We start from the raw sequence: 26248 nt of genomic DNA, 5'->3' as shown, positions 1-26248 counted from the left end.
CAGATCAACCTGAAGCCATATGTTTATGGCTCTCAATAATGTGCTGAAACTGAACAGCTCCAAAACAGAGGTTATGGCAATTCATGCTACTTAGAAAGATTCCTGTGCTCCCTTTATTCCAAATAACATTTTTATGATGGAAATAAGCTTTAGTTTGTTGGAAAGATGTGCGTAGTTTAGTCCTACCCTAGACCAAAGGCTGAATAATAGGGACCAAACCTCAGCTGTTGTAATATTGTCGTGTTTCTGTTTAAGCAGCACTTCTAAGCTAAACCACTTTTTATCTCAAGCTGATCTCTTAGTATAGCGGTTCATGGCTTAATCTCATCACGGCTTTATTACTACAATTTCTATACTCTTGAACACCTATAGTTAGTTCAAAACTCCTCTGTCAAGTTATTTATTGGTAGTACACACTACCAACATTTCACCCCTGCTCTACATAGTTTGCACTGGCTGCCGGTTCATTTTACGACTATCTTTAAGGCTTTGATGTTGGTGTTTCTGTCCATACATGACTTTGGTCCTTCTAATCTAAAAGAGTTAGTGGTGCCATAACATCCTGACTTGGACTCTATTCTCAGCCACTCAGGGGTTGCTGATTGTTCCAGAGGTGAGCTGTGAGAATTCTGGTATCCATGTTTTGCTTATCAGGCTCCTCACCTGTGGAATGTACTACTTCAGTAGCTATGGGAGTGCACCACCTTGGCTGGCTGCCATAAATCATTAAAAACATATCTCTTTGAAATGGCTTATGAGGGAGTGGGATGAGCTATAACGTTAATTTGCCTTTCCTAAACGTGCTATTATTATTGTGGTGACTCGTGTTCATTCTTAATTTGCATATGGTACTTTGGTAAAATACACCTAAATAAACAAAGTTGAATTATATATCACAGGCCATCATCAGCACACAATGTTAAACAATATTTCATTGATACAGTTAAACTGACAATGTTTACTTGAAGACAGTGAAGTAAGACACATTACCTCACACACCTCCACAACTATTTAGCGACTCCATGATTGCAAAGCAGCAGGAAAAGGAGAAAATTCCTTAACTCTATTGTTCAATAAACTTGCACAAAATTCTGTTTGCACAGCGAGAAAAATATAATTAATGAAATAGAATTAACTAACTTTTTCACCATTCCCACTGGACCGCATAATATCCGTATACATATATATATATATATATATATATATATATATATATATATATATATATATATATATATATACACGTGTGTGTGTGTGTGTATTATCTATATTTATCTATCTTTTCTATCTATATCTATCTATCAGTGTACGTTGCTTTCTCTAATGATCCACATATCGAACTGAAAGTTATCAAGCACAACTGCTCTAAATTTACCATATAAAAAAAAACAGTAAATTGTTTAGCAATCACACTTTATTCTAGTACTTTCAAGATCTCCTTTGAGAAAGGCTTCTGCTGAGGCTCTGTACAGCCACAACTGGCTGAATAAATGCAAACAAATATGGGCATAATTACAAATTATATGAAAATATGTAGCTGCTGCCATATACCACAAAATGTGCAACATGCTTGGTAGTTAAAATCTGCTTAGTACAAGGTTTAAATGACATTGATGTTATTGTGACTACCTTTGCAGCTATACATTTAGAGACTTGAAGTGGTGTTTACCTTTGAGAATACTAATTATTTTAATACACAATTGCATGGCAGCTTAACAAAGAGGATTAAGGGTATGTCCTGCTAATAAACTTCATTCCATAGTCCTGCTTTGATTCTTCCAAATTTGTATTGCAATCTGTTTGGCTGACCAGGTCAGCTACTTAGCAGTGCTCCTGGAATGCCCCTGAAAAGAGATATTTGTGTTTTCTTGGTTCACAATGGACACATTTTCCTGACTTAAATATTTATAGACATTGTTTGCATCTGCTAGCAGTTATTTTTTTTCTGAATAAGTTACTTAGTACAAAAATTAAACATCTGCTTTATGCCAATACCTGAATCAATGGTTTCATACATATCATCCTTTAGTGTTTCTTCTTTGTTTAATGTCACTGCTGTAGAATCTCCATTGATAACATCAAGAAAGAAGTCTGCTGGATTGTTAAAGGATTCACATTCATAACCTGATCAAAAAAAAAAAAACAACAAAAAAAAACAAAGTTCATCTAGAAAGTCTAGCTGGACAGAGCAACAAAAATAATTATTTTGCAAAAAGCAAAAATAAATAAATAAAAATAATTGAAAAAATAGATAAATATAATATATTGATTCATGAAATGCATCAGTTTAGTCTTTGATTCTCATATGTGTATATGAGGAAATGCACTGGTCAATGGTCTACCCCTGTCACCTAGAACCAAGTTTGAATTCCATCACTAGAGGTCACGTGCTTTTTTATTGACAAAATTGTGACTCACAACACCATAGTTCTCACTGTAATTTTTATTTCTGTGTGTGTGTGTGCATGTGTGTTTGTGAATATAATATTTGCCATTTCACCAAACAGGTCTGTTCCAAGGGCAAGTTTTCTGAAAAAAGGACTAGCTTTTAAACATGGTGAAACCCAGAGAGGTAGCAAAATCAACAAATAAGGTGGTCTCAGTTTCATAAGTTGGTAAATGGAAGGAACTAGCAATGCCAATGCAGATGGAGTGACCTTTACAAGGATTCCAGTTTCCTCTAGAGAAATCTCTCAGCATTGTCACTCACTGACAGTAGCAGAATGTTTTCTGTCCTTCAAAACCTAAAAGGAAGCACTGAAGTTCAGCATATAACACTTTTACAAGGTTACAAAGCATATTCTGTGATATACATCTAAAATATGTCCAGGCTTACCTACTTATAATTAGGTACCTCACCACTGATATATAGCTGCAATGATTCACTTATAACAATATGCCTTAGAATAACACACCTGGAGTTGAACTAACTTTCTCAAAAATTACAAACTTAAAAACTTCCCTTTGGTAAGTTGTTCAGCCTTTAACTATTGACTACCCTACAGATGACAATCCAAACTGACATTTTCATTTCATAACTGAGCATGCATCCAGCTGCCAGATACCCAAAGCAGCTGAGGAAGGAAACTCGCATCAAAGTACCTCACTACCAAAAACAAACATGGGCACACAAGTCCATGATGCAACCAAACCAGTAACTGAGTCATACGATTCCAGAAAAGGGAAAAGTACTCCAGTGACACTCTGTTTCCATGATTTTTCCTATTACGTTTAGTACCAAACAAGAAATTTTGAATCATAATCTGATCATTGTTTCAAAGTCAGACTTTTCCAAAGACAAGTGAAACCATCACATGCATCAAGTTGTGGTTCTAATGACATCATCATACCACTGACGGTACAATGGCTGATTAGGAGAGTAAACTGAACTCTGGAAACCGTAATTTAAAGACACCACATTTGAATGAGAATTAGAATTTATGCATCCTATTACATTAGCTTAAAACTTGGTATTTTAAAGCACAATTAGCAGACAGTTAAGAAATATGTTTTTGTCTCTGAGGAACAACTCACAGAACAGTGTAGCTGTGGAGAAATGTAGAATGTAACTGGAGGCTTTTAATTTAATTTGATTTTTAATGTTCATTGGATAATTGATTAATGTTTATTGATTAATTGTCTTGTTTATTAGGGTATTTAAACTGCTTATTTTGTAATGTTTTATACTCCTTGAAGGCGTTTGCCGAAGTGCTAAAGGTACAATAAATCAAGTGAAAATTAAGTGGATTCTTCATTTGTTGTTTACTGTTCATTTAATTTTTTTTTGGTTGTTGTTTTAGCTATGGAGAAAGGCAGGACGCCTCAAGGAGAACTACAGATCCAGTACCTAGAAGAACGATTAAGACCACTAACAAAAGAATAAGAAATTAAAAGCAAGGGAAACTCCTAAAAAATTCTTTAAATGAATTCAATGTTTTAGAATATACATTAGTAAATTGTATTCACAGCTACAACTGCTGTAACTTCCCATCCAAGTGAACATTTGAACTTTGTACCAATGATCTGAACAAGTTCTTAATTTCCTACATACACAGTTCTTCTGTATTCTACCAAGAAAGAATGTCGTAACCTTATGGCATATAGTTATTAACATAAAGCTTGGAATTACATTGTCTGCAGTCACTGTATCCGATTGTTCTTATACTCTTCACTCATTTCCTCCAACAGTGGTCTTTTGAGTTTGAATTCTAATTGGAGTGGCCTCAGCCTTTAAAAAAATCACCTCAAAGTTCAAACAAATGTTCAAAGCTTTAGGACCACAAATGTTATTAGCAAACTCCACATGGCAAACTATTCATCAAAAAGAAATCTTTACATTGCTTGCATTCACTTGATCCTAGGTCATACACTGGATTTTATAAGCCACAATACAAACAGTAAATATTCATTCCTGTACTGTTGTACAAACATATTAGATATCTCAGTAACTATTCGAGTAACACACATACTGCCAGTAGCATTTTCTTCATACAACTGTTGGCTTTAATATGTGGCGAAACAGTTCTGTCTGTGTCACTTGATTATTGAGATATTTAGATAAGTATGAAAATTACTACAGTGTTTATAAACAGTATACAAATAATACTCAATGTAGCTTTAGCTGAACTAGGCCGATGTCAAATATTAATACAGTTGTATTTGCCATCATGTATGCTTTAAAATGATATCTTCTAATACCTTATATAATGCATAGTTTGGGAATTATTAATGCAAACATGAACAAATAATATTTGACTATTAGACGTGTCAGTAGGATGTTACTGCACAAATGCTTGAAACTGTTACTAGTGTGTAATGAGTTAATGTAATGTCTTGCCATTAGACCATCAGACCGGGTCATACTTGATAAGGGTCCTTGAGCCAGTGTACTTACCCAGTTAATATATGGAATGAATGAATGAAAGAATGAATGAACAAAGAAAAAAAGAAACAAACAAGTAAACGAGAACCCAGAGTCCGGGGATTCAGGTACAGGTCTTGCTGAATACTAATCTAAGCTGCCATTTCTAGGGGAGGAATGAAACACCAAGGTTCCAGTACCTGCTTTTTTAGGCTAAGAGACAGAACCCAGTACTTCAGTAGAGACCCACATGGAAAATGATTTAATCTAGCTGACATCTGAGCATGTTGGCAGAACTTTAAGAAGGCACAGTTGGAGAGTGAGAATGTGAGCCAAGCCAAAGAAAATACATCCTGGATGATGTAGGAGAATCTACCACAGAAATATGTAGATCTTACCTTTACATCAAATCACAGATTGATCTGTTGTATTGGGTAACAAAGGACAGAGAAGAGATTATATATCAACTACTGGTGCCAATCCCATTTAGTAGCCATGCACTTGTTGGCCATCTGTGCATGGATAAAACCTAAGCCCGATTCCTGGCAAAATTGTTTTAGCCATTGTGTCCTAAAAGAGAGAGGAATTCTTTCACACAGGCTGTCCAGAAGGCCAAAACCCAGCCCCAAAACTAGGCTTCAGGAATCCCCTTATACCAATGTTCTTACGATACGTCCCTCTTGAAAGGATTGTCATGGGCACTGTCTGATCCCTTATAAAATCTAGTAATTGCTTCCAGTGCAAGTTTGCAGTTTTAGATAACATTACTAAGTATCAGTAGGTAATACCTCATAGAAATGCCAGTTCAAAAGCCATTCCAAAAGAACTTGCTTTGTTCTTCTCCAGGATTATGATACCAAAAGAAATTCTTACAGACCAGGGTACTCCCATTATGTCCACAATCATGCACTATCTTGGTCAATGCTTTATAGTAAAGTAGCTTTCAACTTCCATACATGTCTAATGGCCTTGTAGAATACTTTAATCAGACTTTAAAATCAAAATCAAAGTTGTAAAGAAAGAAAGAATGAACTGAGATTATCTCTTGCCATATCTCATTTTGCTATTTGAGGGGTAACCCAAGTCTTTGCATGGTTTAGCCCCATTATAAGCTCCTATCTGGTAGACACCTTAGGAGGCTACTAGATATTGCCAAAGAGACATGGGAGGAGAAAAAACTTTTAAGAGCATCTTAGTGAAATGCACCAGTCTACAGGACAAAGTAAAGGTATGGGAATACATAGAAAGGGGTCCCCTTTAGAAACCCAAAATCCCACTTACGCAAAGCCCAAAAGACTGAGATGAAAATCCCGACGTCCAGGAAAACCGACCATCTGGAACACTGACAAATCACTAACGGTAAGTAACCACTTGGCCAGTATGCTGACCTTTTCCCCTTACCTGCGTGGTAGTGCGATCTCGAAGATGGTATATTTAGTTGGGGATGGGCAGCGCAGCCCCCCACATGGGTGGGTGTGTGTGTTGGTGTTAGTGTTTTTGCGGGTTGGGCGATTGGTTACTTACCGCTCATGTTTTGTCGGTTTTCTGGGTGGTCGGTCTTCCTGGATGTTGGGTTTTTCGTCTCGATCTTTTGGATTTCAGTTAAGTGGGATTTCTGGTTTCTAAAGGAGATCCATATAAAGGACAAATTCAGCTAATACAATAGGAACAGGAAAAAAATTTCCTGGTCAAATTGCAGGGATCCTTTGAAATAAATGAGACTGCGAATTAAGTAAACCACAAAGTTCGGCAAGTAGGGAAGAGGCATACCAAATAGATATACTTATGAACATTTTAAGATCTTGTAGGGAGGTGCAAGTTGCTATGGCAAATGTGGCAGCAGAGGTTAAGGACCATGAGGAAGAAAAAAGGCATATCCATATTTAAAATAACAGCAGATGAAACTCTTTCTAATCCCTCCAAAACACAAGAAATACAGAAATTCATACTTAAGAAAACAGACATTTTTTCAGAGCTTCTTGGTAGACCTACAGTTATTAAAACTCACATGGAAATGGTTCCTAAAGAAAAAAGTCAAACTAAAACCCAATAGGGTTCCTGAGTTCATACATCTCAAACTCTTAGCACAAGAAATCTGGACAAATCTGTAAATAATGGGGGAACAAAGGCACAAAAATTGGAACAATTTTTAACTATTGCTCTTATAAACTTAGAAAGTTGATAGAACAATAAATTTTGCATTAGCAATAATTTTCTGAAGTTAAGAAGTCAAACTCAAATGGCTGCCATTATTTTTTGAGTTCACTCCTCAGTGATTTACCAGAAAACAACATTTGTATGAGGAACAGACCACAAAATATGAAGCAAAAATCTGGACATTCTGCAGAAATCTGGACAGTTGAGAGGTATGCTTGAGTACCAGTAAAGGCAGCAATAAGAAAATTGTTAAAACTGTGTTTAACTGAAGAGTCAAATAGTGAATGGAACAGCCAATTAGTTTTGGTTCCAAAGCATGACACAGCCATCTGATGTTGTAACAATTTTTGAAAACTTAACAGTATCTCCAAAGTTGATACCCTATGACCTGGGTAGATAATCTAATAGAGTAGCTGGGCATGGCTAGGTTCTGACAGCTCTGGATCTGACAAAAGGATACTAGAAAATTTCCTTAACTGATAAGGCTAAGGAATGGGCTGCCTTCTTGACAGCTGACAGTTAGTTCTGGTGCACTGTCCTCTCTTTTGGTCTTCATTGGATCCCTGTCACATCCCAGTGACCGATGGATAGTACACTCAGACTTAATTTCCCCTTTACTGCAGCCTATTTAGAAAATGTGATTATCTACATGGGGGGACTGGGATTCACCCCTTCCCAAACTCCAAGCCATGTTAGATTCCTTGAAACAAGCTGGACTTAAGAGTCAATGTCCCAAAGTGTATACGTGGAACATTGACTCCCCTGCAGATACTAGCATTCTTCAAGAAGGTCTATCTCTGAGTAACAAATGGTGCCAAAGCCATGGTCTTAAACTCAACGCTAAAAAATGCATAGTTGCACCCTTTAGGAAGTCAACCATCCCACCCATTTCCCATGCTGATAATACACTCCTCAGAGTCGACCCAGTGGTCAGGGGTCTGGGTGTACAAGTAGACAGTAACGTTATCTTTGACCATCACGTGGCCACAGTGGTGAGAAAATCCTTTTATGATGCACAACTTATAAGTAAGGGCATGGCATCTAGGGCCAAATAAGTCATTCTCTCAATGTAGTCTGCCCTTATCAGACCATTCATGGAGTATAATGTTCCCTTTGGTATGTACCTGACCAGGCATATGCAGCAACTAGAGCAACCGAAGAGTTTCCTTACAAAAAGAATACAAGTTATAACAAACCCGCCTTATGTATGGCACTTTAAAGCCCTTTCCCTCTATTCAGTCTCCTACAGATTGCTGAGGAATGATCTATGCCTGGCTTACAAGGGATCCACAAATCCTACACTTATGAATCTCCTACATATTTGTAATTCAAACAGACCTGAATTTTGTCTGTGAATCAAACAGAACAAGCTGGAGAGGCAGATATGTCTCCTAGAGACTGCCTGACCTATGGAACAAGCTTCCCATCTATGTGAAGCTGAGTTCATCTATTACCTAGTTTAAGCACAACCTAGATCAGTGGATGGGGATAAGAAATTTACATTGGGCCTGACACCCATGTCCCTTATGGACAGAGGTAGCTTATAAATGACTGGCATTCAATGTCCTATTTGGATACTGGACATCATTATTCTTTTGAAAAAACTTGGTTTGGCTTAGAAAGACCCTCTGGGTCATTAGCCGAATAACAATCTATGAATCTTTGGAATGAGAGGTACAGTATCTAAACTATGTGATTGTGGAGGCTGCTATCAAACCCCAGAAGGAGAAAGCTGATGCACTGAAGGAATGACAAGTTCCCCAAACTATGAAACAGGTAAGGACATTTTTAGATCTTGTAGACTGTATCAGGAAGTTAAATCCTGTTTTGCTTCTACTGCATGTCCCCTTATTGATTTACTAAAGGAAAGTTGCCTAATAAAATCGACGGACTCTGAAAGCTACAGAAGCACTTCAACAGCTTAAGAGGTGCTTCTATTTATCATTCTGCATTTTAATGTCTCCTGATTTTTTCACGTCATTTACTGTGCACACAGTTAGCGCAGAGGTAGATTTAGGGTCTGTCTCATCCCATAGGTTAAGGAATGAGAATAATCCCATCTGCTATCTGTGTAGAAAGTTGTCCAAGGCTGAAATTAAATACTCCACTATAGATGGAGCATGTCAAGCCATTAAGTGGGTCTTACAGTCATTATGATGCTCCCTATTAGTCAGAGAATTTACCCTTGTTACAGATCACACCCCATTGCACTGGTTACAGCAACAAATGAGAGGCAGCTTCAAGCTTTGTCTGTGGGTTTTGGCATTACAGAAAGTATTTGCATCAGTTTCTAAGAGTAATATTTAAAATCTATCACTCAATCGTTCTCAGTTTGTGTGTCATGCAGCAGAGTGGCCATTATTTTTCATAGCTACAAGGAGTCACTGCAGAGGAGTGGAAGAGCCGCATGCGGCTCCACAGCCAAAGGTTGCAGACCCCTGCTCTAGTGAGTTCTGTTTATTGGCTGGTGTAGATTTAGGTCCCTAGTCTTAGTTTTTGAACAGCCACTGGTTTTGCAAAGAAGGAGAATGTTAAATAGGCTACTGAGTATAGTGAGAGTTTATTGGGATAGTTGAATGATTTTAAGGCCTTTGATTTTCATGGTACGATATTGGGGCCTTTGTAGTTGAGAGATATCCTTTGATTTATACACACCAAAGGGGGCATTATATTCAGTGATGGATATGACAATTTGAGTACAGTTCCAAGGTGACTTCTTTGGATTTTGAAATCACTCACTTAGAAATTAGCAGAGCCAGATAAAAGGATTTCCTGACCATGGTGGAAATCTGATGATCGAATGAGAGAAAACTGTCCGCATAAGTAACCTTGTCTGTTATGTCCGTGTATGAGTGAAAATGAGTACCATTTATAACATATGGGGTGGGAACGGCTTCTTCCATGAATCCTACTGCACTGCACTTTTTTGCATTTAACTTGATACCTTTTTCAGTATACCAGGCATGTGCATATTCCAGCCCTTGTTGGAGCGATTTAGTATGTGTGGATGAATGGACAACAGTATCCAGCATCCAGTCATAAGCAAACTTGGTCAAGTACACAAGTACATCCTGGGATATTGAACTGGATGTCTGCAAAATAAATGCCAAATAGACAAGTCCTAGCACTAATCACTGTGACATTCCACTAGTTACAATTTTATGTTCAGAGAGGATACCAGCAACTTTCAGAACCTGGGATTTGTTGGATAGTCAATTAAGTTTTTCAAAATTTTTTAACAGTTCTAGCATGTGGGATAGTGTTCAAAGCCTCGACCAACTTGAGATACTCAGTGCACACTGAGTGACCACATCCTCTGTAACCTTTCCAAACAAGCTTACTGGGTTCAGAAGACAGGAATGCTCTTCACAAAACTGATTGTGGTATAGATCTGTGCAATCTTGCAAGTTAATTTGTTCACCATTTAGTACTCTGAGTTAAAAGTAACTTTATCAGATGAAGAAAGTGTTCACTTTATTAAGCTAGTCTACCAATCCATTCTGACAGATGCAAAAAGTAAAATTAATTTTTAAAGTAAGGAGCATGACAGACAACCCTCTTATTACTTGAACAGAATGTTAAGCCAAACTTTCTTCCAAGACAATAATGCTGTTTTATAGCTGTTTCCTAAAGATAAATAGTAATTATGACTGCAGTTGATTGTGCCTGCTGTGTGTATCCTAAGTAAAATATTAATGCTTTCTGAAAACCTTTTCCTTGTGTTTGCAGTCTCTGCTTACCTACAGACAACACACTACAGCTACTCTTCAGTTTGTCTGTCCTATACTGTGATGATTAAGATGTGCCTGTCCCATTACAGACCCCACAAGTGATACACCTAGAGCTCCATTTTGAATTTTGACATACAAATTAAGCACACGTGATGAAATGTAGTGGTACACAGAACATTGAGAGGAAGTACCTTATACCATCAGCCTGCCCTGCTTCACAGTGATGTCTGCATTACTGTGTGAGGAGGAAAGTTACTGAATACTTTACAAATAATGTATTTTAAGTATTGCATCTACCTAGTTATTCACTGTAGACATTAACTATGTATTACACTTTTTGATGTCACTTTTGATAATATATTTATTTGATAATCTTTTTCATCCATTTGTTTATTTTTTAATCTTACATTTGATCCCCAGAGGCACTCTGGACATTAACTGTACAAGGAGACCACACTCTTCCTCTGGCCCACAATTCTAGTTTGTTTCTCAGACTGTGGCTCTCCTATTGAGACAAGAACCCAGGATCAGAGATCCCACATTTCATTGGCCAGCTTAGGAAATCATGGTAGTTATGATGCTTCATCACCCCTGAGGAAGGTTGAGATTTTTGCATACTAGACTAACAACATTCTCCCTACTGGCCAGTAAGCAGACTGTAATGCTTGTCATAATCTGTCCCAGATGGTGGTACACTTCTGTACACCTGCTAAGAATAGCTGGTGTGCAGGTCTCCTTAGCTGGTGGTCTCATGTTCATCAGACCCTGTGCATATAAAATACAGCCCCACAGCCCTTCCCTCCAGAGTTTTCACATGGAGAAATTTAGCAGACTACCTCTCCCTCAGACATTGGCTGTTGTCTCCTATTTCACCTTAGAATGAATGAATGAATGATGAATGAATAAATAAAATGTTAGATTGCTATCATTAAGATTAAATGGTGCCTAGTGTAATCTATTGTACTTGTGCAATAGATATGTTAATTCATAGTCAGCTGTCTTCAGTTTTTAAATATGGCATTGTTGTCTTCTAATTTGTTTGAAAGTATTACTGCTTAACTATCTGAAGGAATGTCAGATGCCTTAGCTTTTACTTACTTTGGATAGATAATCATTTATTTTCATTAAATAGTTATAAATTAGACCTACAATCTGCTGCACATGCACCTCACTGTTGGAAGTGACTTAATTATGGCCTGTTCTAGAAGTAAGATTTTAATGCTGGATTGCTATTTATTCTCCATTTCCTGTGCTTTACTATGCTTTTTATTGAGTCTCACCATATGTATTGTGTTACACTGTAGTCATGTTTAAATATGGCTGCAAAGCTTTTGTTTAAGGTAAATGAAATAAAATAACCTATCAGAAATGAAAACATGAAAAATTTGAGATGTTGTGGAAAACTGATCCATAGAAAAATTGTGAGGATTTAGAAATTCAGTTATTGCCCAAGGGCTAACTCCAAACATTGCTATACCCAACAGGCAAACACATTCCTTTAGCTTAGCAAACATCTGTAAGTTTTTGCCATGGTTGGCAAAAGACTCTGGGATGCAGTTTATGTTGCATTTTCATCACTACTGGAAAAAAATAACTACAGAGTCTGTGGCTGTGAAAGGATATTGCAGTTTTTTCTTTTTATCCAGAGCAGGTGGGCTGGTTGAAGAACAATTACAATGTAACAGCAGAAATAAAGTGATAAGGTTTATGTTTATTTTATAAAAGAGAATCATTAGTAACTTTTAAACAAATAAAATAAATAGGTAGAAAATAATTTAATGAAAGATTAAATGTGGGTGTTCCAAACTGAGTTGTAAATATGGAATCACTTTAAATGTAATCATTCGTCAGACAAAAGAAAGATCTTCTTGCCTTGTCAGAATTATGCAGCAAGTACTTTCAGTGAGACTTGTTGTTGTTATTGTCTTTCGGCTTTTCCTGGTTAGGGGTCGCCACAGCAGAACTCTGGTCCGCTAATGATTGGCAGTAGATTTTCAAGAACGCCGATGTGCGAGCTCGACGTTCAACCTTCAACGAAGGCACGCCCTTTTATGCATGTCTTTCGAATGCCCACCCAACCGCAGGGAGGACATGCAGACTCCACACAGAAGGCACTCCACGCACTCCAGTCGAGAATCGAATGGGAGAACCTCTTGCTGTGAGGCAACAACGCCACCGCTGTACCACCACGGAAACTTTCAGCGAGACTATTCTTGCTAATTGAGATCGACAGTAAAATTGCTAGGCCTTTATATTTGCAGGTGTGGCTGGCCCCTTTTGCCACTTCTTAGGGGAAAACAGTGTCTACAACTTAACTCACTCTGTTATAGCCCTATGAACAGGTAACAGCATGCTGGATGACTGTTAGCCTGCTAGCCTTGACAGATTCTTATTTTTCTTCAGAAAAGGTAAAAATCAAATAACATTTAGTGTAATGATAATGGATACTAACACATACTGACACAGGATTTTACTTTAGTCCTTAACTCCCTAAGCAAACTGGCCAATGTGGCTATGCCTCTGAGCTCTATGAGATGACAACTGGTGTTTATCTCAAGTACTTGTCCAGAAACAGCAGTGTCCTCAGAATACTCACTCTTTTCTCTGTTACCAAATACCTCAGATCTCCAAAGCCTGGTCACCCTCTTACAGTTGGTAGTATTTTCTTGTATTTCAGATGTCCAGGATAGCAGAGTGACATCATCCCTCTCAACTGTCCAGATTTTAGTATCATATTTTTGATCTGTTCTTCATAAAATGTTTGTTTTTCTGGCAAATCATTGAGGACTGGAACCACTAAATAATGACAAATGCTTGAGTTTTCCTTCAGAAAATACAGGCTAATAAAAACACATTATGCTAGCAACTTTCTAAGTTTATAAGAGGAATACTTAAAATGTATCCCTATTTCTGGGCCTTTGTCCTCCCATTATTTATGGCTTTGTCCAGATTTGTTGTGCTAAGAGGTTGAGAGGTATGGAAGTAATACATGCAAACATACTCCAATACAGAAGAAAAGTCAGAGGCACAAGTTAATGGCAGATTGTGCTTATCAGCAGCGACATTTTGAATGTTAAAAGAATAAAAAAGAAATGATTAAGAAAATGAAAATAGTATGAATAGCTCTCGTCAGCAGATTCATGTATATGCATAATGCGTGCGCACACACACACACACGCACACAGGCACACACACACACACACACACACACACACACACAGACACACACAACCACACACACACACACACACACACACACACACACACACACACACACACACACACACACACACACACAAAGCCACATGCTGATACATGTAAGTCACTGAAACAAATTAATATTTAATGGTGATGCTCTAGCAGTGAAAAGGATAGCCACAGACCACAGCTCAGTTTACTTTATACCTGACTATGGCAATTGTGGCTTGCAACAGCAATGTCTGCTTTACAAAAGAACTATGCTGTGCATACACCAGTAACTGTCTCCAGGCTATAAAGAAGATAATATACCATCTGTTGCCTCATGTCTGTCTGAGCGGTTAGAAACATCCTTCCTAGGACATACATTGTTTCGCAGCTGGTCAAATTGTTTGCTGCCTGTAATATTTAATTTAACATAGCTGCGTCCCCCGCCTTAACAGCAGACCATATTGTAGATGCATCATAAGAGATACTGCTGTAATTAATAAACAGCACAAACTGAGTTTCAGATATTTTTACTTCAAGCACAAGTCTGTATATAAAGCTTTTACACACATGTTATATGGACACTGCACTATGGACCAAACATGAAGCTCTAGAGATGTTTCATAAACTACCTTAAATAATGTTACATGATTTATTTATTTACTTTTATTAATTTACTGTCTGATAACCAGGATGCTGAACTGATCTTTACAGGACCTGGTTCAGCCCCAGCCCAGACAATAGGCAACATATGCTGCTAAATTAGAAACACTATACATTATGTTTTCATTAATTATGAACTTCCTATATATGTTTGTACAAATGTATTTACAAATATCACTAATCAGTTATGGCAAGGCTGAGTAGCTTTTCTTCACATAGCAATACACAGAGTAAAACTAGCCAGGCAAAGAAACTCAGACAGCAGTCCGTACAGCACTTTTGTCTAACTTGGCTGTAACAAAGCACTTGTGGGTATGTTTTAACTTTAATTCTGCACTTAAAAACTGACATGAACTTCATTAAGCCTGTAATGTTATGGATATAATGTGGTGGCTGATTCCATAGACAATGAGCAAAGACTGAGACATATGCTTCTGAAGCCTCACATTATAGCAGTCTGTGTTCCCTAAATCTTAACAGCACATGAAAGGGTGCATAGTGGGTATTTTAAAGCAAAAGTACCAGATCATAAATATCAGAATTCTTCTCTACAGTTATTCATTACCTGAAAATTCAAAGTAAGATGTATATAGCTACATGAAAGTACACTTTTAAGCATGAAGCAGAACATTGTTATTTTTTCCAACAAAAAGAAAGTAAGTTTTCTGGCTCATTCAAGTAAGTGCTTAAGTCAAAGCTTTGGTCAGCAGCCAGCCTCCATGCACAATGCGTAGGGCTGGTCACAGAAAAATGTGAGGAAAAGGCAAGTTGTCAGTACAGAGAGAAAGTACAGTTGTGTACACTTACCATAAATGTTGATGTTTGAGTGTATTCACTGTTGCAGTCATCACACCTGGGTCATCTGCCTGCAGGTAGCCCTCAGCCAGCCAGAATACCAGAGACTTAGTATTTCTGCGTCGGTTGCTGTCGCTTCAGGACTGACATCCAGTCGTCAGGGGTATAAAAACAGGCAGCTGATGCCATTACATCAGTTTTTCTTGCCCCAAATGTCAGGAGCCCCCCAAATCGGGAGCTAAGTTATGGTGGCAAAAACACCACCAGTAAAAAATAAATACCAATAGCCCTGTAATGGGGGGGTTAATCCAAATAGAGAAGGAGAGATAGAGAGAGAGAGAGAGAGACATGGGGGCTGGACGGTGGGAAACCAGGACTGCAACAGTGAATACACTTGAACATAAGCATTTATGGTAAGTGTGCACAACTGTACTATGTTCTTCATGTTTCACTGTTACAGCCATCACTTGGGTTGATTCCCAAAGCTGAGGAATGGGTGCAGGCAGTCAAGAAGAGTTGGGGCTGGCTAGTATGCCCTGCAGGACTGCTGTTGCAAAACCCGCCCTGGATTTGGAAAAGATAGGCAGGTGGTAATGCCTGGTGAAGGTGTGAACAGAACGCCAGGTAGCAGCTTTTAGGATGTCCCTGGCAGGGACACCCCTGAGGAATGCTGTAGAGGTTGACGTTGCTCTAGTGGAATGTGTTCTGACCCCCAGAGGGGGTGGTTTCCCATGGTGTTTGTAACAGAAATGGATACAGTGTGCTATCCATTTGGAGATGGTTTGTTTTGATATGGCCTTGCCCTCTGCCCCTGGTGCAAAGCTGGCTACTAACTGGTCAGATTTCCTTAAAGGCTTAGTCGTATCACGGTAGAATCTGAGCTGTCTGTGCACGTCTAAAGTGTATAGGATCCTTTCCCCTTTGTTTTTAGTATTAAGGAAAAAGGTTGGCAAATGGATAGATTGGTTGAGAGCCACACTGGACACCACTTTAGGCATAAAAGTGGGGTTAGTCCTGAGGTAGACCCTGTCAGCATGAAAAATAATGAAGGGTTCCACAGCCATAAGTGCTTGTAGCTCAGACACTCTTCTAGCTGAAGTGATGGCCAGAAGCAAGACTGTTTTCCAAGAGAGAAATTTTAACTCTGCTGACGCTGTAGGCTCAAAGGGGGGTAGCATGAGCTTTTCTAGCACAAAGTTAAGGTCCCAAGGAGGGGTGGGGACTCTCCTTGGTGGCGTTAAGTTTTTAGCCCCTCTCAGGAACTGTTTGATGAGAGGGTGAGAGAAGAGAGGTGGCTCAGTGCTGTAATGAGCAGAGATGACAGTGGCATGGATTTTAATGAAAGAGAAGGACAGGTCTCTGTGGAGTAGGTCTGCTCGGTAATCCAGGATGAGAGGTAAGGAGGGCATTTCTGTGTCTGCTCCTTTACAGTGAATCCAGGAACAATACCTTTTCCACTTATCAGCATAGGATTTCCTTGTACTGGGTCTTCTGGCTTCAAGAATGATGTCCAGCACCTGCTTGCTTAGGCTGGCCACTGGAGGAGAATTCAAGGAATAAGCCAGGCTGCAAGGTTCAGTGTTTGCAGTTGTGGATGGAAGATCTGTCCCTCCTGCTGAGTGAGGAGGGTTGGGATCTGGGGTAGGTGCCATGGTGGCACCGATGACAGACTACGCAGAAGTGGGTACCAGTGCTGGCGTGGCCAGTCTGGTGCAATCAGGATTGCCCTTGGTCTCTCCTGTCTTATCTTGAGTAATACTCTTGTAAGAAGAGGCAGAGGGGGAAATGCATAGATCAAGAGGTTTAACCACTGGAAGGATAGGGCATCCACTTTCCAGACCCTGCTGTGAGGTGTCCTGGTGCAGAATTTGCTGAGCTGGTGATTGTAGGGGGAGGCAAATAAGTCCACCATCGGGGTCCCCCATTTCTGGGTTAGAAGACTGTAGGTGTTGAGGTCTAATTGCCACTCGTGTGGGTCTAGGAGATTTCTGCTTAAGTCGTCTGCCAGAAAGTTTTGTTTGCCTTGCAGGAACTGAAATTGTAGATTAATATGCATGGTCAAAGCCGTGTTCCACAGGGTCATGGCCAGCCTGCAGAGTGTGTAAGAGTGGGTTCCCCCCGCTTGTTGATGTACCACATCACTGTGGTGATGTCGGTTTTTATTAGCAGGGGTCCTGGTGAGAGTAGGGATCTGAAAGCTGTCAGAGCATGCTGAACAGCTAGCATCTCTTTTTGCTTGATGTGCAGATGAATTTGGCTTGGGCTCCAGTGGCACCTGTCATCCAGATGTGCCCCCAAGGCATAATCTGATGCATCTGTGGTTAGGGTCTGGGCGGCATGAGGTTGTGTAAAGGGAAGTCCCTTGTTGTGGTTGCATGCTGCTGCTGCCCACCAAAGGAACTCTGTCCTTAGACAAGGTATGATAGGTATGATGGTTTCCAGGTCTTGAGAATGTTGGCACCAAAGACTTTTTAAGTACCACTGAAGTTTCTTCATATGCAGTCTGGCATATGGAATTAGTAGAATGCAAGAGGCCATGAACCCTAGAGCCTGCAGGATTTTCCTTGCGGATAGCTGGGTTCTGGTGGCCATTTGAGCGAAGCAGCCTGTTAGATAGGCTTGTTTTTCTGGAGTAAGGAATGCCATCTGGGATGCTGTGTCCAAGCTTCCTCCTAGGAATACAATCTTTTGACTGGGAACCAGTTTTGATTTCTTTTTGTTGATAGTGTACCCCAGGGAGGTTAGAAGGTCCTTTACAAATATCAGGTGCTAAAACAGCTTTTCCTGACTGTCTGCCTGAAGCAGGCAGTCGTCCAAGTAAGGGTATATTTGAATCTTTCTCTGTCTGCAATAGGCAATGGCTGGAGCTAGGCATTTTGTGAGAACTGATAATGCATAGATCCTGCCCTGAACCGTAGATATTTCCTGCATGAGTCCCTGATAGGGATGTGCAGATAGGCTTCATTTAGGTCTAGGGTGGGTAACCAGGCACCTTTGGGCAGCATAGGGAGAAGCTGCTGAAAGGTGAGCATTTTGAATTTTGGCACCACCAGGAAGGTTAAACACCTTCCTGGTGGTGCCAAAATTCAAAATGATCACCTTTCAGCAGCTTCTCCCTATAGATTGGGTGCCATGTGCCCTCTTTTCTGGGTACCAGGAAAGTCTGGAATAAAACCCTTGACCTATCTGTTCTGCAGGAACAGGCTGAATTGCCCTTATGGAGAGATGGGATTGAACTTGGTTTTGTGCCTCTGCCCACTAGTTTGGAGGAAGGTCTGGGAACCCTTTTGGGGTTGGCAGTGTGTGGAAATAAAATTTGTACCCCTAGGATACTATGTTGAGGACCCATTGGTCTTTGGTGATGGAGGTCCAGTTTTTTCCATGGTGGTCTAGTTTTCCTCGTAGGGGCACGAGCAATTGGGCAGAGGTGAGGAGTGGAGTTGAGAAGTCATTGTGAATTCTTTCTGTAAGGGGGTGGCTTAGCACTCCCTGTTTTAGAAGTGGAGGTACTCCATTGCTTAGATCTCTGCATACCCTGAGACTGTAATCGGGTGGGGTCTGTTTCCCCTGGGTCTAGTTTGAGATGGCCTTGAGGGGGCTGGAAAGGACCAATGTTTCGAGGGGTAATGCCTACTTGAATCTTGGAGGCTGCACTTGCAAAAAATCTTTGACTGTCTGGATAGACTTGGCATTTTCTTCTATCTTTTTTAGAACCTCTTCTGCTTTGCTGCCAAACAGATTGTCCTTGTTCAAAGGAGGGTCCAGAAATTTTAATTTGACATGGTCTGGCAAGGTCTGCTCCTTAAGCCAAGCATGTCTTCTAAGTACAGAATCTGTGACTGCTGCCCTGCTGGATGCTTCTAGGGCATCAAACCCACATTGCAAGGTATGCCTGCTGACTTGGCTTGCAAAATGCATAAGCTCCTGTAATTCTTTATTTTCTGCATAGTCAGGAAAGGTAGATCATTTTTGCTTGATAAGTTCCATAGTATGTTGCTGGTATTTCAGCACGTGGAACTGGCAATTCAATTCCCTAATGGTGAGAGTTGCAGAGGTGTATACTTTTTTACCCCACCTGTCTAAAGCTTGGGAATCCATGTCGGAAGGGGTGGGATTTTTAACTATAGTTGCTTTTATGCTTTTAGGCCCTTGGGAGATGACCTCTGGGTCAGCAGTAGGATTTTTGAAAAGAAATTTGTGAGAGTCGGGGACTCTGTAGTACCAGTCTGGTTTCTTTGGAGCAGGGGGTAAAGTGTCAGGAGTTAGACTGGATTCCATAAAGACATCATCCACAACATCCAGAACAGGAGGGATAGGTAAGGGTCTATGCTATGGCAAATCTAAAAATTCCCTGAATCTCTTTTTGGACTAAGGATAGTCCTTGCATTCCCAGTGGAAATGCTCTCTCAAGGTATGTAGGGTTTCACCAAAAGAAAAATCTTCTGGAGGGATAAGCAGAAGGAATGGATTCCTCTGCATCTGAATCCTCATAAGCAGATAAAGGCATGGCTTCATATTCAGAAACACAGAGTTGTCGGACTCCTGGTCAGTTAAAGCTGCTGGGGACAGGTCTCTTTTTATCTTAGCAGGGGAAGGCTGGCTTCCCCTAATCGTCATGATCAGGTCTTCTGCCATTTTAAGCATTTGAGGTTGTGGCAAGGAAGCAGGTGCTTGAGTTTGGGTTGTCTTTTTTTTAGGCTTAGCTTGTATTCTTGGCCTTAGAAACTCAGTAATTTTAGACAGAACTGAAGAAGTGAAAGAAGCAGTCGGTTTGTGTCGAGTATCGGTAATGCGAAAAACTTCCTCGGAGGCCAGTGCCTGCACAGCGGCTCCGGACCCATCCAAGTTAGAGACATCCACAGGTTCCATAGTCAAAGAAGAGTCTCGCAGCATACAGGACTCCAAACGGGTCTCGGTAGTGGCCTGCAAATCCATCAAAGTGGGCATTAGGGGCTGCGAAAGCGCCTCACTGAGTACCGGTGAACTGGCGACTAGCTTAATGGAAGCTTCGTCGAAAGTTTTGGACCTGTGCAGTCTGTCTTTGTCTTTATCCTAACGTTTTTTTCAGAAGATCGGTAGATGGATGGCTTACCAAAGCCATTTCAGAATATGGAGATCGAGAGCGAGAGCGAAAGTATTTAGCTAAAATAAGGGCCCGATGACAAATAGTTCAGGCGTTGAACAAAGCACAAAAGTGACAGCGAGGTATGTCGTGGTCTGGGCCTAAGCAGGTGACGCAGTAAGATTGGAAATCTCAGTGTGGTATTTGCTTTCCACAGGCGAGACAATTGTTAACTTTTTCTGACATCGGTTAGAGCAAGAAAAAAGGATCCCCAATGGGGTACTCAGCTTTAGGAGACTTCAGGATGATTCAATTTGGAAAAGAAAACTCAGGTAGCGGCCAACTGGCACTCATGCAAACTGCTTCTGCTTTAGGCTCCTCGGCAAAAAAGACTGATGCAATGGCATCAGTTGCTTGTTTTTATACCCCTGACGACCTGACGTCAGTCCTGAAGTGACAGCAATCGACGCAGAAATACTAAGTCTCTGGTATTCAGGCCAACTGAGGGCTACCTGCAGGCAGATAACCCAAGTGTGATGGCTGCAACAGTGAAACACGAAGAACTTCTGTGGCTGACTCCTGCAGAAGGGACAACATTACTGCATACCAGGAAGACATCTACTATTCAGTACATACATGAACAAGATAAATACTTTACCATCAAATCAGGGATAGCTGTGCTATGTAATGAAGCCATCTACCAAAACTGTATCACATCAGAGATGAAGAGATCTAGTAACAGAAAAGAGGCCAGCATACTCCAAGGTAAACACAGCTTGTGATCTGGTGGAATATGCATTTCTGAAGGAAAAGGTAATGTCAAATGGTAAGTTTCATAATTATGTTGCCTTGCATACAGAGGCATAGCACCAATATTTCTACTTAGTACTCAGACTTTATGTTACTGCCTCCAACAGACTTGTCTAACAATGAAAAATGTACACATCTCTGGTGACTCACTGGTGAGATCTCTGCCATACAGTTCCATGACTATGGATCAGTCATGAGTTCTGCTTGGTACTTGTGCTGAGTCTGCATTTGTTCTCCATGTCTGTGTGGATTTTCATTGAGCTGTCTGGTTTCTCCCCACCTCCAAAAGCATGCTGGTTGTCTAGCTATACAAAAATATCTATAAATGCATTAACTTTACCCTTGCTCTTCCTCCGGTTGCTCTGTTTCCTCCCACATCCCAAAGACATGCTGTAGGTGGATTGGACACTCTAAATTGGCCCTAGGTGTGAGTGCGTGCGTGTAAGTGCCTTCTGTGGAAGGTTGGGCGCTGGGCTGACAACTCAACACTGTAAAACTCCACTGCCAATCATGAGCAGACAGGTGATCCGCTGTGGCAACCCCTAAAATAGCCGAAAGATGAAGAAGAAGAAGCTCTTTGGCCATGCTATGACTGAAAAGGATTCATGGGCCAGCCAATTTACCTGGTAAGTAAATGATGACTAGATAATTAACAGTAATTTATTTGGAGGCGTATTCCAGTCTCTAAACATGCCATACACAGACATATACTGCAAACATTTATTTAGACAGTTCTAAATGCTCTGTATTCTGTGGGCCATAATATGATACAGATAAGATCAGAAAAAAAACGTACTCAGTAAGCTGATACCGTCAGATACAAACCTGCCTGCAGAGTTCTGAAGCCTCTGTGTTACTATGTAAAATTACTGTGGTGACATGGTGCGGCTATAAGCATGGGAAGCTGAGCAATCACACTGAAATAGTTCAAGAGGTGGGAAACGGAGATGAGAATTCTGAATGTTTTATCCAGAATTGCTGACAAAATATCAAATGTATGAGCCTGTTTTTAGTTTGTCAAAGGATTGTTCATGATTTTGCCATGTTTTTAGTATTTCATGTCCATATTTTGGCATATCATCTGTGACATACCATTTCGTGAAACTATGATACTCATACTGTACAATTCTGCACTGAAAGGTAATTCCATAGTTGTTCCACACAATTTAAATTTGGGTAGAATGTGCACATTTGTGTTACTTTAATAATGATATAGAATCAGTAGAAAAACATGCTGAATTCTGGAAGACAAATATGAGAGCACTGTAAATAAAAATAGAACAAAGTGAAACTTCTATAAGCAAACCAAATCAGTAAAAATAAAGTTTCTGAAGTATGTCATTTCATATAAACCCCAAAATATTGTTACAGTATATACTGACGGCATAGCCCCTGAATCCCAAATAAAAATGTAACTCCGAATTGATATACAAAATTAAAGAGAATGTGAGTGTCAAAGTCTCTACCTACCATGGGAAAACGTTACAATATGCTAGTACTCAAACTTCACATTTGACATTTTTTTAAAACATTACTAATCTTACAACAGAATGAGAATCAAAAATCTGAACTTCACCTAAAAAGGCAAAAAGTGATCAGCACCCCCAAATCCCATGTACCACATACCATGGAGGCCGAGTCTGCACAGCTATACAGAAATGTAACAATGCCCTTTTAGCTAAAATCTATATTCAAAACTCTTGTCAGTTCAAAGAAGTCAGTTAAACATAAAACTTGGATTTTCAAACTGATAAACTTTCAACAAATCCTGGTTTTTGGTCTTTCAAAGACAGAGGATTAAAAGTATTTAGATTTTCCTAGCATAGCTGGCAGTTACTGATAAACATTCAAGGGCCTGCATTACATATGAAAAACACAGTCCTGCACAGCACATCTACAAAGAAATTTCTTTGAATCACAATATGAATATGAATACGACAGCTGTAATTTTCTACACACAGGCCATAATGCATTTCTCCATTCTAAACAGAAATGTAGTTCTTGCTGCACAAAATCACAGTCTACACCCCATAAAGTCATTATTGATGTCTGCATTGTAGCATCACACCATCATGTCTTAAAAGTTTTGGGGGTAAAGCTACTGAAAACAGCAGTGTTATTAACAATGTCCTTATTGTGGAGCACACTGTGTTATAGCATCAGAAATTGTCAATGTTTCTGCTCTGCTGTGAGACATAGAGGGATAAAGCCCTGACTATATCACAAATGACCCAGGTTTGATTATCAGCTTTTGAGCACTAAGAGACCTGGGTGTAGAAGAATAGAAGTGAGTCCATCACCAGTTCACCCATCCTAGTTGCAGGAAATAGTGGTTTTGGTAAGACAGTTTCTACTATGCAAATGAAGGCTTGAACAGCTTCAAAACGGTTAGGACCAAGGATCTAGGCTTGATAGTCCCAAGCTGGTCCTTGTAGCTTGTAGGTGCAAGTATGCACAAGCAAAGAAAGATTGTGTAGAACACCCCACAGTTATAAAGGTATTCCTGTAAATCACAAGGAGTTGGAGCAGGGCCTTAATAGAGTCAGTCACCCTTGTTGCCAAGATGCTTGTGAGGGTGCAAACCAACCCCATGGCTGCCTGGATGAGGACCCATCCAATCAGTTCTTACCCCTGTACTTGGAACACCTGGTACAGGGGAATAAATGGGCTCAAAACACATTGGGCGAGGCTTGATGGTTGGTAGGAAGGGAAGCAAGAGTGATGGAGAATGGTTTCTTTTTCAGTATTTCTCTCAAGAGTATGTTGTTGTGTCTTTTGGCTTTTCCCGGTTAGGGGTCGCCACAGCGGAACTCCGCTCCGCTAATGATTGGCAGTAGATTTTTACGTACTGAGTTGCCAGCCCTGATGCACAACCTTCAATGAAGGTACGCCCATTCACGCATGTCTCCACACAGAAGACGCTCTAGCTGAGAATTGAACAGGACAACGTCTTACTGTGAGGTGACAATGCTACCGCAGCATCACCACCACAGTCAGTTTAAATTATGGTATTTATTTCCCCCAAGCTTATCTCACCATTAAAAATACAAACTTGAGAATCACACATTCTGCCACTAGAGCAATGGTCTTTTCACTGACATCACACAACTGCGCCACATGCTAACATCAGGTATTATCACTGGATGTTGTTGTTTCTTTCGGCTTTTCCCGGTTAGGGGTCGCCACAGCGGAACTCCGGTCCGCTAATGACTGGCAGTAGATTTTTACATGCTGGCTTGCCGGGCCTAATGCACAACCTTCAACGGAGGAAGGCCCATTCACGCATGTCGACACACAGAAGACGCTCTAACTGAGAATCCAACATGCAACGTCTAACTGTGAGGCGACAACGCTACCGGAGCACCACCACCGCAGTACGAAATGTGCTACATAAATCATTAGGTGTATAACCATCTCCCAGAATGCTACAAATATCTAGGAGCAGCACAGTGATTTGTTATACTCTTTGTGTCTCCTCCAAGACATTGCGGATGGCCAGAATAATGTCACAGCTTCATAAGTTGCACTAGCAAAGAGCAACACATATGACAGAGAGAGAGTTTATTTTCCTTAATAGTGACAGTGTCCTAAGAATAAAATGCTGCTCTAGTTCTACATGATACTGGCTGGGAGCAGCACACCAAAGAAAGAGCTGTTTTGTCCCCAGTCAATGGCAATAACACATGTCAAAATATGACTGGTATTGTTGCTACCTTTTGCTGTGGCACAAATTGGACCACAGCCACACTCCTTGCACCTTCCATAACCCCCACCTATCTCCTCCCCTCTCTCCACCTACTTTCCTCCACTGGAAAAAAAAAATTCACTGACTCGGCCGTTCGGGTTTTTGACAAGTCAATATTTCCATGTTGATTAAGACATGTTCGGTGAACATGTCTTTTGACACGGTAATATAGACCCAGCTTGTGCACATGTAAGCACATGACACATCAGATCAAGTATCAGATGGTCAGGAATGTGCCACTCCAAACCTGTGCAAGGTTGGGACAGGCCTGTGCCAGAACTAGCATGGGCTTTTAATCTAGCTGTGGGAAGATCAGGTCCCACATTATATGTGCAACTTGAGCTCCCACCACATCTTAGACAAATTCCTAATGTCCACTTTCTGAGGTGTACAGGACACTCAGGTAGACTGTCATCAACTATGGTCTGCTAGCCTGCCTGTTCCTGGGGCCTAGTCTCTGCAGGACTGTCTCACTATCAAGTACCCCAAATCCAGGACCAAGTGACTTAAAGGATCATTCTCCAGGATCAGATAGAGCAGCCATGAGCTCCACCCAATTATGCAAATAAAAGCTGGCACAATAAATTTGGAATACATCTTGAGGGTGGGGCAGTGGTAGTTGTAGGCACCTCTGCATTCCAAAGCTCTTCAAACAAAACCGAAAACTACTTTTTTTTGTTCAAGTCCTCTCTAGTTGAGTGTGACTATGATATACAAGGGGTAGGGGAAATTGGCAAGACAACAGGACTTACCTCAATGAGGTTAAGGTCTGGACCTAGCTTCTGAGTACTTTTCCTTACGGCACTGCTCTGATGAATGCCTAGGGCTGTAAGGAGACACTTTGGACCATATTTTTCATAAGGAACTACTAACTATCTCTAGTTTGGCAAAATAAGCTAACAGCTTCTCACTCCTTCAACTTTAAATATTGGCACTTGTAGTAGTTTTAGTTCTGTTCTCCTCCTAAAATAATGTACTCAGTGCCACTGTGTGTCTTGTTTATTAATTTGATGCCCACTGGAACAATTATTAGGATGAAGATTAGGCATGCAAATGCAGAACTTTACTAACAATAGCCAAGGACAAAGATATATACTATGTGAGCTGCATAAAAGGCAGGCTCTAGGAATAAACAGACATGTATGTCAATGTAGTTCTGGAGGGTATACAGCTTTTGTTAGAAAAACAACCAAATTCTGAATGGTGGAGATGTATGGCTCTATATTATCTCACCAAAA

At 40.3% G+C, this 26248-nt stretch overlaps 1 protein-coding gene across 1 annotated transcript in view; it reads right to left on the bottom strand.

Moving 5' to 3' along the window:
* The window catches only part of LOC122788681 (broad substrate specificity ATP-binding cassette transporter ABCG2-like), a 512925-nt gene that overhangs the window by 178227 nt on the left and 308450 nt on the right, over nt 1-26248 (bottom strand). The window contains exon 8 of the mRNA XM_044055576.1: nt 1996-2124. Coding sequence (XP_043911511.1) covers nt 1996-2124 — 129 coding nt within the window. The remainder of the gene's footprint in view (nt 1-1995; nt 2125-26248) is intronic.

This window comes from Protopterus annectens, chromosome 14.part0 (assembly GCF_019279795.1).
Source record: "Protopterus annectens isolate FY-2018-M chromosome 14.part0, PAN1.0, whole genome shotgun sequence".
Lineage (NCBI taxonomy): Eukaryota > Metazoa > Chordata > Ceratodontiformes > Protopteridae > Protopterus > Protopterus annectens.
This window is presented reverse-complemented; position numbering and strand designations above follow the sequence as displayed.